Source organism: Dreissena polymorpha, chromosome 2 (assembly GCF_020536995.1).
Source record: "Dreissena polymorpha isolate Duluth1 chromosome 2, UMN_Dpol_1.0, whole genome shotgun sequence".
NCBI classification, from domain to species: Eukaryota; Metazoa; Mollusca; class Bivalvia; order Myida; family Dreissenidae; genus Dreissena; species Dreissena polymorpha.
The window spans coordinates 139,508,504-139,525,333 of NC_068356.1; the positions used below are offsets into that span (position 1 = coordinate 139,508,504).

The 16,830-nt window shown below is 32.7% G+C and overlaps 1 protein-coding gene across 2 annotated transcripts; it reads right to left on the minus strand.

Moving 5' to 3' along the window:
- Positions 1–7,279: 7,279 nt before the first annotated feature.
- Positions 7,280–14,961, minus strand: LOC127869195 (fibropellin-1-like). 2 transcript variants are annotated; one of them, XM_052411547.1, is made up of 9 exons: positions 14,810–14,960; positions 12,728–12,794; positions 12,230–12,424; positions 11,752–11,877; positions 11,210–11,344; positions 10,792–10,920; positions 9,534–9,671; positions 9,115–9,237; positions 7,280–8,507 (listed from the first exon to the last, which is right to left on the minus strand). In XM_052411547.1, exons 1-9 carry the CDS (start codon positions 14,810–14,812, stop codon positions 8,422–8,424), a joined length of 1,002 nt encoding a protein of 333 aa, XP_052267507.1. In that variant the 5' UTR covers positions 14,813–14,960; the 3' UTR covers positions 7,280–8,421. The 2 variants fall into 2 exon arrangements, with proteins under 2 accessions (XP_052267507.1, XP_052267508.1); XM_052411548.1 differs by lacking the exon at positions 11,210–11,344 and having other exon boundaries at positions 14,810–14,961.
- Between the last annotated feature and the right edge of the window lie 1,869 nt (positions 14,962–16,830).

Below are 16,830 nucleotides of genomic sequence, written 5' to 3' on the forward strand. Positions count from 1 at the left end.
TTGTGGTATGGTTAATGGTGGCAAGCTTTGATTTCCATCAGCTTTCAGGGAACGAGCCTTTGATCGCTCGTTTACATTTAATGTGCGTTCAGAATGTGTAGCAACAGAACCAGGTTTAACTTCTTGAACCATAATACCCGCTGTTCGATTCACTACATTTGGGCCGTGTACATTAGTGGTTATTTTGTTAAGGTTATCCCACTTCACATGAAAAACCTGATTGCCCTCACCAGTTACAATGAGTGGAGTAAGAGTCGTCGTCGAGTCGTTGATTGCTCTTGCTAATGATGTTTCAAGTTCTTAACTAAAATCGTATGACTCACAGTGGCCCAGGCGGCTCAACATTGTAGTGAGTATCTTGCTGGATAGAGATGCCGAACCGTTGTACATAACAAAATGTGCTTGGAAAACTTCCACTCGCCATTTGTTACAGCACGGCAAATATCCTAGAAAATGAAAGATATACAATGTCAATTTCACATTTCTTGTTGTTTTTACAATGTATTTGTATTAATTGATAACTTCTTTGAAGTGGTATATACAAATGATTTGGTTAAAGACACTTACCTGGGCAATTGAAAGTATGATGCGATACTTTTCACTGTTTGCAACGTCCGATTCTCCACATATTAGCTTTGTAAGGAATGACAGTTCCTTAGGAATGATATCTTCAGGTGCATAAGCATCAAGATCGTCTGCTGTCGGGGGCCACGGTAGTGGTTTAGCATCAACAAAAGCCTGTTTTAGACTTTTGCGAATGTCCAATGCGAAATCTCCCTGGTTTGAAATTAATTCAAAATCAAATGCACTACCAATTGCTTCCGCCACTGTCATGCTTGCGTTAAACATAACGCTATTCTTTATGAATCCCACACCATTTACGTTTGTGAATTTAATATTTTGGCCAATATCTTCCGTTTGCAACCAAACCTTTAGAGTTCTGTTATTAAAATTCAACATTGGAAAGCCGCGTTTGCTCATTTCAGTTTTGTAAAAATCTGTCATTGATTTTAAGGGAACAAGCTCTTTTTTGATAATACTTTTTCTAAAATGATCTCACGTAACGAGCATATGCATGAGCTTCTGCTGAAATTCGGCGATTCTGGAGGCTGTCACCTGAGACAGACTTCGGCTGTTTTCGTTTCAAAAAGTTAAAGTATTTTAATTCAATTTTTTTCTGGCATGTATCATGGTACATGGCTGATTTTGCAACCAGATCTTCCCCTTGCACCTTTCGATACAATGAGAACTGTTCCATTTGTAATGCATGTGGTTCTATTTGCTTCCAGTGTGACACTTTCATCGAAAATGGGACACATCTTTCAGTACCGGTATTATGAGAAGCCCTACGCTCTAATTTGTTGCAATAAATGCATTCTGGTGGAAATGTATTTAGTGCATTGGGAACTAGCTTTCCATTGACTTAAGCGATCCTGATTTTTGGTAAAAGCATGGTAGCATCCACGATGGTAACCAGTTGTACCCAAGTCGATTTCACTTATTGTTTTAGGGATATTAAAACAAACGTCATGCATGCGATATGGTGAGTCGCATGATTCCTGTAATCGCTTGTTGCGAATTGAGTGCAGTTGACCTAGCTTTTCTTCAGCAGAGAGTTTTAATGAATTAAGAGTCACAAAGTCTCCATAATCATTTAGCCCATTTGCATGTAAAATGCACTGGAAATTAGAAGGTATTGCATTCGACTCTTGGGATTTCCGTTTTTTGGAATTCGACATGATTTTATGTCATTTTTATTGTTTATTTTCTGCGTAGAGAATTTTGATGAGTGACTGGAGTTCAATCATCTACCTAAAATGCACATTGTATTTAATATTAATTAATTATAACATTAATTTAAGGTAAAAAAGTTAATCTGGAATTAAAGTTTTTGTTTGTTCAGTGTTTAGAATAATTTGAATTGTGTCACGATTAAGAAGCAATTACTTCATATTTTATTATCTGATTAAAATACAAACCTGGGCTCTTTAATGACCATATCGTACATTTCGTTAGGAACGTCTTGTAGTTGTAAACAAAACCAACACAATTTGTTTTCATGTCATTAAATATTAATGCACTCTGTTGAACAAAAAGAACACAAATTTCTATTAAAACTACATTAGTCAATAAAAATGGGGTAAATAATTTTACCATGCTGTTTGGTTTCCTTCATATTATTATATTAAAATGGATCTTTTGCTGGACATTTGATTGCAGACGAATATTTTTCGTGGCTAAATTATTAATAAGGGGAGTAGTAACTATAAAATAAATGTTATTTGGAAATCAGTCAAAATATTTACGCAATTATCTCCCTTGTGCGAAGCTAAAACTATACATATTCAAACTATGTACCCAATTACCTTCCTTTTAACAGTTTAATTAATATATACTGAAACAAATTAGTTTATAAAGCCAATTTAGGATCATAACAATCACGCTGTATCATATTTTATTCACCACATGAAAGTTCTTTAAAACAACTTCTAGGATGAAGATATATCCTTTCAATAGTTATAATATCACCTTCACCCACTTAACTACATCCATAAAAAGAAAATTCACAAAATCTTCACATTCTCAGTATTGTATAAAACATGACACTGTTTTGGAACAAATATGATTTTTATTGGACAATTTAAGTGTTAATTGCAACAAATGTGCTATTTGCTCAATGTGAGACATTTGAATGCTGTTTGTTTTTAAATTATATTTTTTCATATATTTACGGTAAATACACTTCTATCAGTAAGTGAAATGTATTTTATATCTAAAAACAACTAGAATCTACTTGTAAGTATCAAAAAATCTTCATACATAAACATAACAAGTTAAAAAGGGCTAGTATATCAATAAATATATCAACATGCATTTTTCTTCAAATTTGTAATTTACCCCACCCACTTTTATTGTCTTATATATCATAATTATTGATAATATTCACATGAAATGTTATATTATTATATTCCTTGGTCACATATGTGTACATAAATTTAGTTAGGATGATAATTGTACTTAAACTGCTTTTCAGGTACAAATTGAAACATGTCATAAGCCAAAAAAACATGATTTTTGGCGCCTTTTTTTCATAGATGTAGTCATTATTTTCATAAAATGTATAATATTTCAACAAAAAATGTATTTCTTTAATAAGAATAATATGTTATTGATTGCTTAAATTAAAAAAGTTACCAAAATCTAGGAAAATAAATGTTGTTAGTGTCATTTGCGAAATAACGGTATTTTCAAAGTTTTTGGTCGGCCATCTTGGCGGCCATCTTGGATTTAGACCCCATGGGAACACTTTTTTTCTTGGGAACAAAAATTTTCTTTCACCCGAGGCAATGTAGAACATCATCAGCATATTAAAAAAAACCTTCCAATCATGCATGGTGGACCTCCGTTCCTACTAGACTATGTGTTTGTTAAACAAAATGCCTTCTACTGCGCTTTGAAGCCATATATTTGACCTTAAAGGATGACCTTGACCTTTCACCACTCAAAATGCGCAGCTCCATGAGAAACACATGCATGCCAAATATCAAGTTGCTATCTTCAATATTGCACAAGTTATGACCGAGGTTAAAGTTTTGGGACAGAATGACAGACAGACAGACAGACAGGCCAAAAACAATATACCCCGATCATTCGATCATGGGGCATAACAAGCAGTAAATGGCCGAAAGTAACGGTAGAGACAGGAGCGGTTGCTGTAGAAACGCAAGCTGGTATGGTAGAGGCAGAAGTGGTAAAAGTAGAAACAAAAGCAGTAATGGTCAAAAGTAGAAACAGAACCAGCAATGGTTATGACGGTGACAATGATAACAGAAACACAACGAATAAACAGAAGCGCTCATTCTAGAAACAGTTGCGAAAAGAGATAATTGGAACGAGGAGACGAAGAATTGGTGCACAAAGAAGCGGTTATGGTAGACAAAAACAAATTTATCACATGCCATACCCTGTTTCCAATGTAATATAACCATTACATATATTTTTATCTTACACATGTGTAATATACTTTTTAGGCGTTTTCATAGGCTTAGTTTTCGTTTATTGACCAATCGCATTTTGTTATTTTTCTGAAATGACGTTGCAACGTCAAATGACGTCACGAAATGTAAACAACATTCGGGATGTATCATTATGTTTGCGTAAATATTTATTTAATTTGCTCATTTCAAAGCATGTAATAAAAATATCTGACACTCGTTGTCATATCACACCATATTTTATTAAACTCGTCCAGAAAATTCGTAAGTAAGCTCGCCAAAGGCTCGCTTACTAAAAAAATCCTGAACTCGTTTAATAAAATAGGGTATGCTATGACAACTCGTGCCAGATCCTATATTTATGATTGAATTAAATGCGGTAAGTATAGAAAAAGACGTGGTTATGGTAGAAACAGAAGCGGTAATGCTTCCAACAGACGCAGTATTAATAGAAAAATAAACACATGAACATATTAAATAAATTTGATTGCGCGTTAGGGTCATTTTACTATATTACTTTGTAAAACATATTGATCACTGTAAGAAGTGTTGGTCCCTTTATATTTAAAGGAAGTGAATCTTGCTAAAAGCGCGCGGCCTTAATTAATTGAGTCGGAAAAGTCAAGTAAACGAGCATCTTGGTCCTCCTTTATACTCGTAAAATCAATGTTTACTCATAAACATGTTTTCAAACTCATTTCGTGTTATTATTGTTATTCCACGTTGGCAAAGGTATGTGTTTATACAGACAACTGTTGCAAAACATTAAATCCACCTTCCACATATGTGTATCAAAATTCAAAAATATAAATAGGCATTATAATGCTTATATATGGGCTATTTATGAGTATTCTTTTTGGATAATAAAGTAAGATATAAAATGTATGTCCGTGTATGAGGGAGTGGCTGGGAAAATGGGTATTATAACTCTAACATATGATTGTCAGGTTTTTGTATATTTCATCTCCGCTTCATCGAAAAAGAAGTTTAAACTATACAACAACTAAAGTTAATAATAATACCTTAATACGAGATCAAAAACTTAATCAACATGCAAACGTTCATAAAAATCTTTATAAAAAAGACACCAACACGATGCAACAATAATCAGACCAGGTTTCAAGAATTAGACTGAGCTACGATTAGCAAGAGGAACTAAAAAAACGGCGGTTCTACATTAATCCGGTGTAACCACACTAATCACACGAAACAACAGCGATTCGACAGGTCTGCAATGATCAGGCGTACTACAATGATCTGACGATAAGGCAATTATTTGAGAAAAGTACAATTACTAGAAGAGACTACAATTGTTAGACGTTATTACAATTAAAAGTGTTAACGAACAGTGAACAGCGTAGTCGCAGTCAAATATTTTTCAAAGTGCAATATCGAATTAAATGATCTTTACTTAAGCATGATCTTAATAGAATACTTTCATTTCACGACAAAACATATTATTATCGAGTTGTATTGAGAATATATCATAAAAATATGTATTTTATTTTTAAATGAAGATCTTGACAATTTCCAAAAATACGAACCGAGTCGTTTCCTATTTTAGTTTTCTGTATTTTGTCCCGATATATTGAGTACTATACTTTAACGATATGATCGAAATACTACGTGTCTTGTGAATGTTAACCGATATATTAGAAAATAATTCAAAATGACAGAGGAGGTTAAGAGACAAAATTATCAATGTACAGAACCATCTGCTTACAGTTTCATAAGACCACTTATATATGTGTTTTTTTTCTAAATGCCGTTCGCAATTACGGCCATGCTATTTTCATGTCCCCAAGTCTATACTGGGGGACATTGTTTTTGCCCTGTCTGTTTGTTGGTTTGTTTGCGTCAAACTTTAACATTTGCCATAACTTTTGCAATATTTAAGATAGCAACTTCACATTTGGTATGCATGTGTATCTCATGGAGCTGCACATTTTGGGATGAAAGGTCAAGGTCATCCTTCAAGGTCAAAGGTCATATATATGGGGGGGGGGACATAGTGTTTCACAAACACATCTTGTTACAAATGTTTTTGCAAGGACATAGATTAAAGGCATATGGAACAATAGGGTCTCCCTATTTCAGATGGGACATACTGAAATGCTTTAATAGAAAATACGCATGCCTGAAACGATTGGTGTGTTTTATTTTTTTTTAAATGAAACGTTTGCATCTTGGCCCGAACATCGAACAGTTAAAATGTGTCCACTGCATTAAAGAGACAAGGTGTAAAAGGCATATTCAATGTCTAACATCATAAGTAATGCATAGTTTTATTTCTGAGTTTATTCATTACACCATTTAAAAAACGCGCGTTTCATGCTCTTTCTGAAAAAAAACCTTCTGACTTACGATATAAGTGTATAAACCCAGATGCTATTTTATATTCAGTATTTTGTAATTTAAGGAAATATCTTGGTATTTTGTTTTCAGAATTACGCGTAACAATACCATGCCATTGTTTACCGAAAATATTTTATTGAAATATGGAGCTATAAGACTTGTACGTATTAATATTCCTATTTTGTTAAAAAATTGTTTGAAAAGTCCATCCGATATCGGGCTTTTAATATAGATATTACTAAAGTTATGTATACTCCAGAAACTTTTTTTTTTAACTTTTGCGTGGGACTGAAAAGTTACTTATATAAATATTACGTCAATTATTTAGTTTGGTTGCATTTCTTCTTTTTGGTGTTATGGGTATTAGAAATCTAAAATTCCTTTATGAATTCCTGACTAGGTACATGTATATACTGTTATATCACATTCACTTTGGTCAATATTATATTTGTGCAGGTGTAGTGTTGTTTTTTCTAATGAGCATTTTTAACCATTGAATTGTCTTCGTTCTTACGTTCTTAAAGCTTTGTTTGTCTTACATACGTCAGTTCTTAATTTTATTAACTAAGTAAGTTGTCCTTGGTTTGAAAGGACATGGCTGTGTTTGTTAAATTTTCGTAAAAAGCTTGTGGTCATGTTATGAGTTAAATGAATGTTATGCCAAGAGAGAGAAATAGTTAAACCTCTTATTTTCATAAAAGCAATTATAAAACAGATTACAGCTTTTGTTATTCATAGAATGGACATTGTCAAATGATAGACTAGTTAAAACACTACTTCACTGTATATAAAACAAACATATATCACCAAAAGTATATATTTAAACAATCTTCAAACACGGTTATTGTCGAAAATGATTGGAAATAAACCTATTCTTTCTTTCATGCAAATTAGTTTTGTAGTATTAAGTTCAAAACTCAACGAATAAGCACATTTCCGTTTGGTAGCATTTATTGTGGTTTAACGATCGTTATATATAAACAAGTAAACTGCACTAAATTCATTTTAAAAACATATATATAACAAACAATGTTAATGGTTGTCTAAAAATAAGCCTGAAGCTTTATAATGATTTTGATCGAAAGTTGTTCAATTTATCCAAAGTCATTCTTGATAATAACATTTTTGATTCGTGATAAAAATAACGTTCGTACATGTTAATGCACCAATGCATTATAATTTCTTGGTTATACTTATTATCACAGCAAACACATTGGTAATTTTCGAACAACAGAGACTATATATATCCAAGTTTTCTCGTTATGCAGTAACCCATTTTAAAATATATTAACAATGCTGGGACGTAAGTAGCATTATTACAACATTTTTGTTCACAAGTATTTACCACTGTTCTGCCATGCCTCAACTAAATTGAGGTATGTGGCTGTAAATAAAATATTGGTTCTAGTAACAGTTGTATTATAAGAACAGTATCGACAGTGTTATCATCGAAGTAATCTTCGACCCCTGGTTACCTGTTTTATTTGTAGAATTTCTATTAAAACCAGTTAACATTTTAACGGTATTATTTTAACAACATGTGAGTTTTAAGTATAGGTCTTATAAAATAATGTAGGAACAATGAAGCCGTATTTTGTGTTTTGTATTGATTTTCAATGTAAGAAATATAGTTGGTGCGCATTAAATTAAATGTATGCATTAGGTGACCGGAAATCAAAGTACTGAGTTTATCAAACACGTCGTTACTCTCCTGAAAGCTTTGCATATTTTGAGAAGAGTGTGGATATATATAAACCAGTCGCGTTCAAAAACCGTTATCAACAACAGCCATGGAAAACACATGTGATTGTGTGATATTTAACAAACAAAATTATATGTGTTTTTCGTGAAGTCGGACAATCAGGTTATTGAACTAATTCATAAATCTTATTTCACACGTTTAATCTACAGGAAACATTCTTAAAGGAATTAATTTTTATTCAACGCAAAATTGCACTGTGGTCGTAGTAATTTGGCAGAAAACTTAATTGTACAGGATTAATTGAGTTCATTCCTTTTATCTTTAGAAGAAGTGTATTTCAGCAAAAGGTTTCTCTTGGACTTCAACGTGCTACAGCATTCTACTAGCCAGCAGGATTGCAGCTGTCAGAAACATGGACATGGCCACTGCCGGGGCTTCAGACTCAGGGGGTGTGCCTAAAACAGTAGAAGTTAAAAACGATATCACTGACATTTTGGTGTGTTTTTTTTATTTCATTATAACATTACTTTACATGAATGATTTTACGAAATGTTGTTTTGTTTTAAGAGTGGTGTGATCAGGTAATAAGCCGATATCTTTTTAATTCTTTTTTGCATGGAATATGGTTATAAAATAGTTGATTCAAATAGAAATTCAGGTTTCTAAAGTTCAATGCTCCCCCTTTTCTTTCCCTTTATTTACAAATGACATAACATATACTTTTCTGGTATTTGCATTTCGTGCAAAATAAACTGAGTTATTGTAAACAAATAATCTTTGAAATCACATTATGCATGTCTTGTTAAAATGCATATATCTGCAGGATCGGTTAAAGACTTTTAAATGATTATTATTAATAAGCAACATCGATCAGGTTTAGCAAACAAAGAAATACGTGTAAGCTTAAGTGGAAATGCTAGACAACCACAAACAGAAAATAATATCCAATCAATTTATATTCTTATTTTAGTTTTATAGATAAGAAAAGGACCCCGATGACCAACGCTTCCCTGGCTCTAAGTGATTCAACAATTAGCTAAAATTGAGCTATACGTCATTTACCATTTAACAACTTGCATTTTCCATCGCTGCCAATTGTCAACCCGGATTTGCAGACGCAGTATCCTTTACCACACTCAGAGTTGGCATCCAAAGTTGAGCAGGTGGTTGAGCCAGGCTCGCACACTGAAATAAGAGTTTTCAGTACAATCAAATCATCGGCCATTAATGAAGTACTCATACCGCTGTGCAAGTATTATTTTAGATTCTTGTAAGATAATTATCATATACTGGACATACAAATTAACTCAACGGATCAACTTTATAATTTAAGAAATATGCTTTAATTAAGAACAAATTACATAGATATTCAATGGGATAATGTTGTTGGATTAACTATAACGAACGAAGACCATTAAACTTTGTTATTGTTACAAGTTGTATGCCAAACATGTATGTACAACATATCATTTTATGTATACCTTTTGTAGTACAGGCCGTTGCAGCAGCAGTGTAAATTACTCCACAGGCGCACACAGCAGTTGATGTAGCAGTGTTGCAGTAACCACCAGGAAGGTTCCCACATTCCCCACCACTCGAAGTACAGGTAGCACCAACACCTTGAGCATTGGATTGAATTGATAATGACTTTTAAAACAAAACGCATATTTTAAATCAGAAATAATTGCAAAGAGAATGACTGGCTACTGTCGTTTCGTTTTGTAACATTATGTGAGGCTGAGAATTTAAAAAAAACGGCGGGACCTGTCTGTTTTTCTTTCTGTCTATCATACCATGATGCCACATGATTCGAATCTAAAATAATTAATCCTGATCAATAGGGCGTTCCTCCAATCAGTGGCTGATATAAACGGCTTATGTCGTTATGTAAAGAAGAAGAACACCAGGCTCCAAAGATTGTTTACGTGGCAAACTACAGCTAGGTAGTATGATAATCGAGACTAAAGGTTTGGGCTTTTGACGCCAGGGACATAATTTGAACAAATATTGCAATGTAAGTCTGAATAGAAGATAACATACCACCGCATGGGTGTAGCAATTCGAGCAATGATGTATAATTTAAAAAAAAAAGTAGATGACCACTCTCTGATATTGCATCCCAAATAGTACACTTAAGGGCATTGGAAAAGTTTTACATTTATTTTGCTAAAGGCTATATAAGCAAATAACCACACCAATGCAAGTTTTGATTAGAACATACTTGATTTAGGACCACAATATGATGATACATACTAAGTAGTAAACAAAAGGGCCAACCGGCTATCAGAGGAGAGAATTGTATAATATTTCATTTTTGAAACCCTTCCTTTTGTCTAGTGACCTTATTTATCAATGGACCGTGCACTTTTGAACATTTTCTTTCAAGAACATTCCAAACTTTCGTAAACCTCTTTCTAGCTGATCGGGAGATGTTCATTGAATAAAAAGATGACGGAAGGACATTCACACACGCGTCACACACAGGCGAACGTCGGATATCACGGTATTTTTATCGCTCAATATGAGCACTGTGTTCACTTGTGAACTAAACATACATCAGACACGTTTGTATCTTGCGAATATCAGCGTGGCAATTTGGCTATCACTATAAACTGTAAATCAATTGGTTACAGTTCAGTTTTGCAAATCGATTCTAGCATTATAAATGAATCTGTAGTGATTTCGTGCGTTTGTACACAATACGTTATATACTCATATAATATTGAAATATGTTCTTACCTGGCTGACACGTTGCCTTTGTTCCAGATGAGAAGATTCCATAGTTTGTTTTACACTCGCAGGTTCCACCACTGGTACATTGCGAATTACCATCAACGCCCGTGCAATCAGTGGCGCCGTTTGAACACGCTGGTTAAATAAATGGGGCAGTAAATAGTTAGTCATCATTATTTAAACATTTTGATTGATGTTTAATTCAAATTATCGGAAATAATAATGTTTTAAAGTTTCTAAACGGTCTAAATATTCGTTGTTACAAATAAAATACCATCCGAAATAAAATTGTTTGACGATAAAACTATCAGAATTTGTAAATGTGTTTAAGTGTAATACGTTCAACCAATATACATATGTTTTGATGGAAAATGAATTAATTTAACTGTTCTATATTTAATGGTAAAGTTTTTTCAAAATGTACTTTTCGCCGTGCAACTGGTGCTTGTTGGATAAATTGTTGCGCATGCGCAGACGGGAGCGCTCACTCCTGTGTTGCAATATGAGTTAGCCAATCCGCTGCATTCTCTACCAGTGGCCGTGCAGGTGCCACCAATAGCTAAAACACATATTCAAGATTTTAATTGAAAAAAAATGCTCAACACTTACATAAATTAAATTATTATTCAATTAACATAAGCTGCCAACATATTAAAACATCTGTCCTGAATGCATGCAGCATTGAGCTGGTTGATGCGGAAAATCTGTAAATGACAATACATGTATATTTTACTTAATTTCAAAACATTAAAACGATGCAAAATAAATTGAAAATAAAATATCATCATCTTCTGGAGACTTTGTGAAATGATTGTGTCTGCTTCTGTTTAAACTTAGCCGTCGAAATTAAAGAAACAGGATATAGAAGTATTCAACATACTGTTTTACTGTAATATTTTATGTTGGTTTAAATCGATGATAATCATATGTTTGTACATCTTTAATATTGTCTTGTGGAAATCTTACCTAGAGCAACGCATGTAGCAGCTCCGGATGCTCCAGTATAAGTTGGATAACACGCGCACTTTAGGTTGGATCCGCAATGACCATTTGCAAGGCAATCAGCGTTCAGAGCACACGTCGTTCCAACCTCTGTTGTCAGAAAATCAGTATAATATAAGCTGTCTGGCAACGAAGAGAAACCACTCGAAGATTGATGAATTGTTTATAAACTATTTCAATTGATCGAACCACAAGACCTGTCGTTCATTACACAATCGAGTAAAATGTGACGTGCGTGTTTCAATTTTAAATTTCTATAAATGTAATACCATACGACATATATATATGTTTTTACTAACATTAACTTTTTATTCTTATAGATTGGCATCCAAATGAGGTTGTAAAAGTTATTGACCTTTAATCATATGTTTGACAAAGATTTGTAGTTTTAGTTGACAATTTATTGAAAGCTTGTGAATGAGAAATCTAAAATACTACTTACTCCCTAAACAAGTTGGCACTGTACCCGTGTAGCCAGTGCCACATTCGCATGTGTTTGCTCCCCCCGTGGTCTGGACTAAATGTTTGCTGGTATCACAATTACACGAAAGGGTACCTCCTGTCGTGGCAGCTGAACATATTGCTCCAGAAACGGCGCATGTGTCAAGTGCGGTACAAGTATCCCCGAGGTTTGGCACTTTAAACAGAGACGTGAACGTTACTTAAGAATGGTATTCAATATAAGATGATGCTTGAAACACATGGCAATAAAATACATTTGTTTCAAAATGTATTCATAAAAAATATCAAACTGTCGTGCTAACATATTTTACACATTTATGTATTAATTGTGTCTGTTGTGAATAGTGAACTTAATTTTTTTTGTGCAAATATATTTCAACATATGTAAATAAAAATCTCTATTGTCAGAGAGCGTTAATTCAATAAGATTTAAGAGTGTGTTTTTTTACAAAGAAGACATACGAGAAAAATAAGATACCTGACGCTGCGTTCATCACATGCACTAGACCAGTCAAGACGAACAGCGCGCTCAAGATCGGGAAAAACTAAAACAATTACTCATTAATAGAAATGTGTTTCATGTTACAGTAGGTTACGTCAAATCAGAGATTTGTTTCAATTCTTATCATACATAGATTTTGACGATTTTGTATTTTTTTTAAGAACAAATAACTACTTACTAAATAAAAGCTTTTTCACCATTTCGCAAAAAGGTCGCATTAAAATACAGAGGTTTTACATTGAAAGCACGGCGAACTTTCTAATGTGTCAAGATATAAACCGTTTTACCTCCTTAATCTGTTATTTTGGATATTTACAACAAGCATTAAAGTGATAGTGATCTGAATCACTGCGCAATTCATTTCGTGAATTAATTTCCAGTATTTATCGCGCCTGCATAAGCTGCAATGACGTTTTTACGAATTACTGGCACCGTCCGAAATAACAATATATTGTATTGTTATTTTTACACTTTCATCATGGATATGTTCTTGTGACGTGCATAATTTTTTTTCTAATACTCTTCAATACTTTGTTGATTTGAATATTGGTCCGAAAATAAATAAATAAAACGTATTTCGTCATCAAAACATTGTCAATGGTTACGCGCATTTATAAACTTATTAAATTGTCAGTTTCTTTCTATGTTGTATGTTTATTTAAAAAAAAGCAAAATTAGATGAAAGTATTTTAATAAATTATAAAAACATATCTACATTAATTGATACAAATAATTATAGCTTAACGTTTCGAATGAATCGAACGTTAATGTTATAATAATATACATATACATTGTTCACTTACACACAAACATCCTGAAACCGTCCTAGCCAGGTATTCTTAAATAATCACTAATAGTATTTGAATTATTATAATATATACCAAACTAAATTAAAAGTGCTAGTTTGTTCTTACTGCCTTTAAAATTAAATGTTTCTCCAGTTCAAAATCGTAATTGTTATCTGTTCTTAATTTGTTTTGAAATTTTATTTCATTGAATTTAGTTCTGAAATTCATTTAACATACTAACATACTATATACATAGTTATATTGATTTGGTTACCTACTATAGTTAACTGACACGTGACATTACTTAATTTTATAATTATATGCATTAGGACGATGTACTTATATATAAGTCTTAATAAACTATCTGTTCTGTTCTTAAATAAAAAAATAGTGTCGCTACTAATGCATTATTATGCATAAAGATGTATTACCAAACAGTTATATATATTTTATCCGTTGACCGTCAATTTCCTGAATAAAAGTTTCTAACAAGCTTTAAATAACTTAAGTTTTTCCGAAAAATAAAAAAAGATGCATTAAGATAGTGTCACATCATCTAGTTCAATGATTGTTTATAAGGAATTAAAACCTGTATTCGAAAGATCGGCTTATCTTGATATTGTTGAATATAAGAAAAACATTGGAACAATATTGCTGTATTACGTTTGTCGTCTCAAAAATTATTTATTGAAAAGGGTAGACACTAGAATATTAAAAGAAATCAACGTAAATGCGTTTTATGCAACCTAAATAATATCGGGGATGAATATCACATTGTTCTTAAATGTCCATACTATGCCGATGTAAGGATATCATTAATTCCAAAGAATTATAGATCTCGCGCAAATATGTTCAAGTTTATCGAACTACTTTATATTTCAAAGAAGAAAGTGTTAAGAAAACTAGCCATGTTTTGTTTAAAAGGATTTGAAATGCGAGAAAATGTCTTATATATGTTGTATACATTATATTCTATCATAACGTCAATAAGCTTAGAATGATGTAATACTAGTTGCAACCATTAAACAACGTTTTTACATAATGTGGTCACTAAGTATTAACTATTCCATGTGACATTCTCACTTAAACATGTTGTATTTCATTCCTTTTTTAAAACGATCTTTCTTCGAAATAATGTATTTTTTTGTATTTAATTGAAACACATGCTGTTATTGTATATGTGTATTTATGACGATAAGCTGTATATATGCTTAAGTCAAAATAAACTATTCTGTTCTCTTTTGTTCTGATATTAAAACAAAACACTCACCATTGTGGAAATGATCGCTTTTTCGACACCTGTTACACTAACTGGTACCTTCTCAAATTCTATCTACACTGTTCAATTCGGCATTGAATCCCTGTTTAATAATACGAGATATTTAGGTAGACCCTCTTATTCACTGTTGAATTCCTGCTCGTCGGGTAACTACAGGTATGATATGATTGGTTGTGATGAATTGACAGACATCTGCCGCGTATCATGGGCATGGACTCATTTTGCTAACTGAATCCAAAACAGCTAAGTGTAACTGCAATAAATTGCACGAAGTCGATTCGATCATGCCCTTTTATAAAAATAAAGGCGGTCCGAATCCAAACTAACAGTAGAATACGGCCAGTGTGGGCATTCGAATAAAGCGTTAAATTCAATAACAGAGCTCGTAAGACATGTGTTATTAAATATATGAAATTCTTTGTATTGTGTTGTTGCATTTTTCAGTTATTTTTGTTTTAAAATAACTTGTAAATGTAACTGTTATAGCATTATAAGTCATATAGTGTACACGCACATAGTAAACATATGTACACTACTCATGACATCGATGTAAACAGAATGAAACTTGCAGTTTGCCCTAAAAAAATTAAAGCGCGTCCAATTATAAACTTCAACAATATATTAACGACCTTCTTATTATCTTAGATTGTCCATTTAATATCGTTGCAATATTGTTGCGGCATGTGAAGACATTTTGTAACACGCTTACATTTTAATTTTATTTGTTTTGTACTATAAGACAATAAAAACAAAAGCCAGACAAAAATGTTTTGCCATCCGTATTTTTGTGTGTGTATTAAACGACTATAAAAATCAGCTTCAACTTGAATACGAAATGTAAATACATGTACGTATCAATTACGTTCTTTAAACGATACAATTGTATATTTGCTTATAGGACTTTATCATTTTGATATGTATTTAAGTTTAGCCCTAGTTTGCAAGTTTTAACAATGGGCAATTAAACAAATCACCATTTTAATGTTTCACAGTCTTCAGTTATCTTTCGTATTGATTCCTTAAATCAAGTTATTTGTTTCTAATTAAATTAGTTAATAACTTATTTAATAAGTTAAACCCAAAAAGCACAATTGTAATGGTACGTTATTTCTCTTCCGAATTGAGGTGAGATTCTTAACAGTACAGCAATAACTTTTTTATTTAATGAGTTAAATAGTAATTTTCTAAAAAAACATCATATTCCCCGATTAGTTGCTTTATTTTTTATTTTTAGGCGTCCTTTTTATTTCTAAAACTTGTAAAGTATGCAAAAGCAAAACTATTTCATTTGTTCACGTATCGTGTTTAAGTTATTTGCCTATCTTAAAAAAACATCTCTATTTGGTCGCAGGTTATTTCGAGACTGACCAGCTTAGAACGGCCCCTTTAGAAATAGTGGCTTAAATCTGATGTCAAGTTATAGAGCATATTAATCAAGTCTCCTTTTTAATATAATGTTTGTGACGAGTTACAGCAAGGTTTACATGGCGAGACTTGCCGAGCCGTTTTATTCTTTCGAATACGAGTCAGATAAATTCGAGTACACAAAGACACTAGCCTAGCTTTATTTATCCTACCAAAGTATCCGTATAATTTTGGAGAATATGTACTTTCAATTGCTAAACGTATAATTAAAACTACGCAATAAATGAAATATCAAGGAAAAATAATATTTCGTAGTAAATTAAATGTAAAATCTGTTTAATATTTTATCAGCATGCCGAACGCTAAACATTCCAGTAGCAAAAGGAATAATTTGTTAAAATATAGATGTTAATTTCTACAAAAAATACCAAAAATAAAATGGCTGCCGTTTTCGACTTTCGAAAAGTATGCATGCAGGATCAATCTTTGCCGTTATTGTTGATATAAATATGTCTGTCTGTCTGTCTGTCTGTCTGTCTGTCTGTCTGTCTGTCTGTGTCTGTCTGTCTGTCTGTCTGTCTGTCTGTCTGTCTGTCTGTCTGTCTATCTGTCTGTCTGACTCTCTGTCTGTCTGCCTGCCTGCCTGC

Coding starts and splice junctions, on each gene's coding strand:
- LOC127869195 (XM_052411547.1), bottom strand. Junction 11,345..11,751: donor TGCTACATGCGTTGCTCTAG/GTAAGATTTCCA, acceptor TATGTGTTTTAG/CTATTGGTGGCACCTGCACG. Junction 9,672..10,791: donor AAAGGCAACGTGTCAGCCAG/GTAAGAACATAT, acceptor CCAATGCTCAAG/GTGTTGGTGCTACCTGTACT.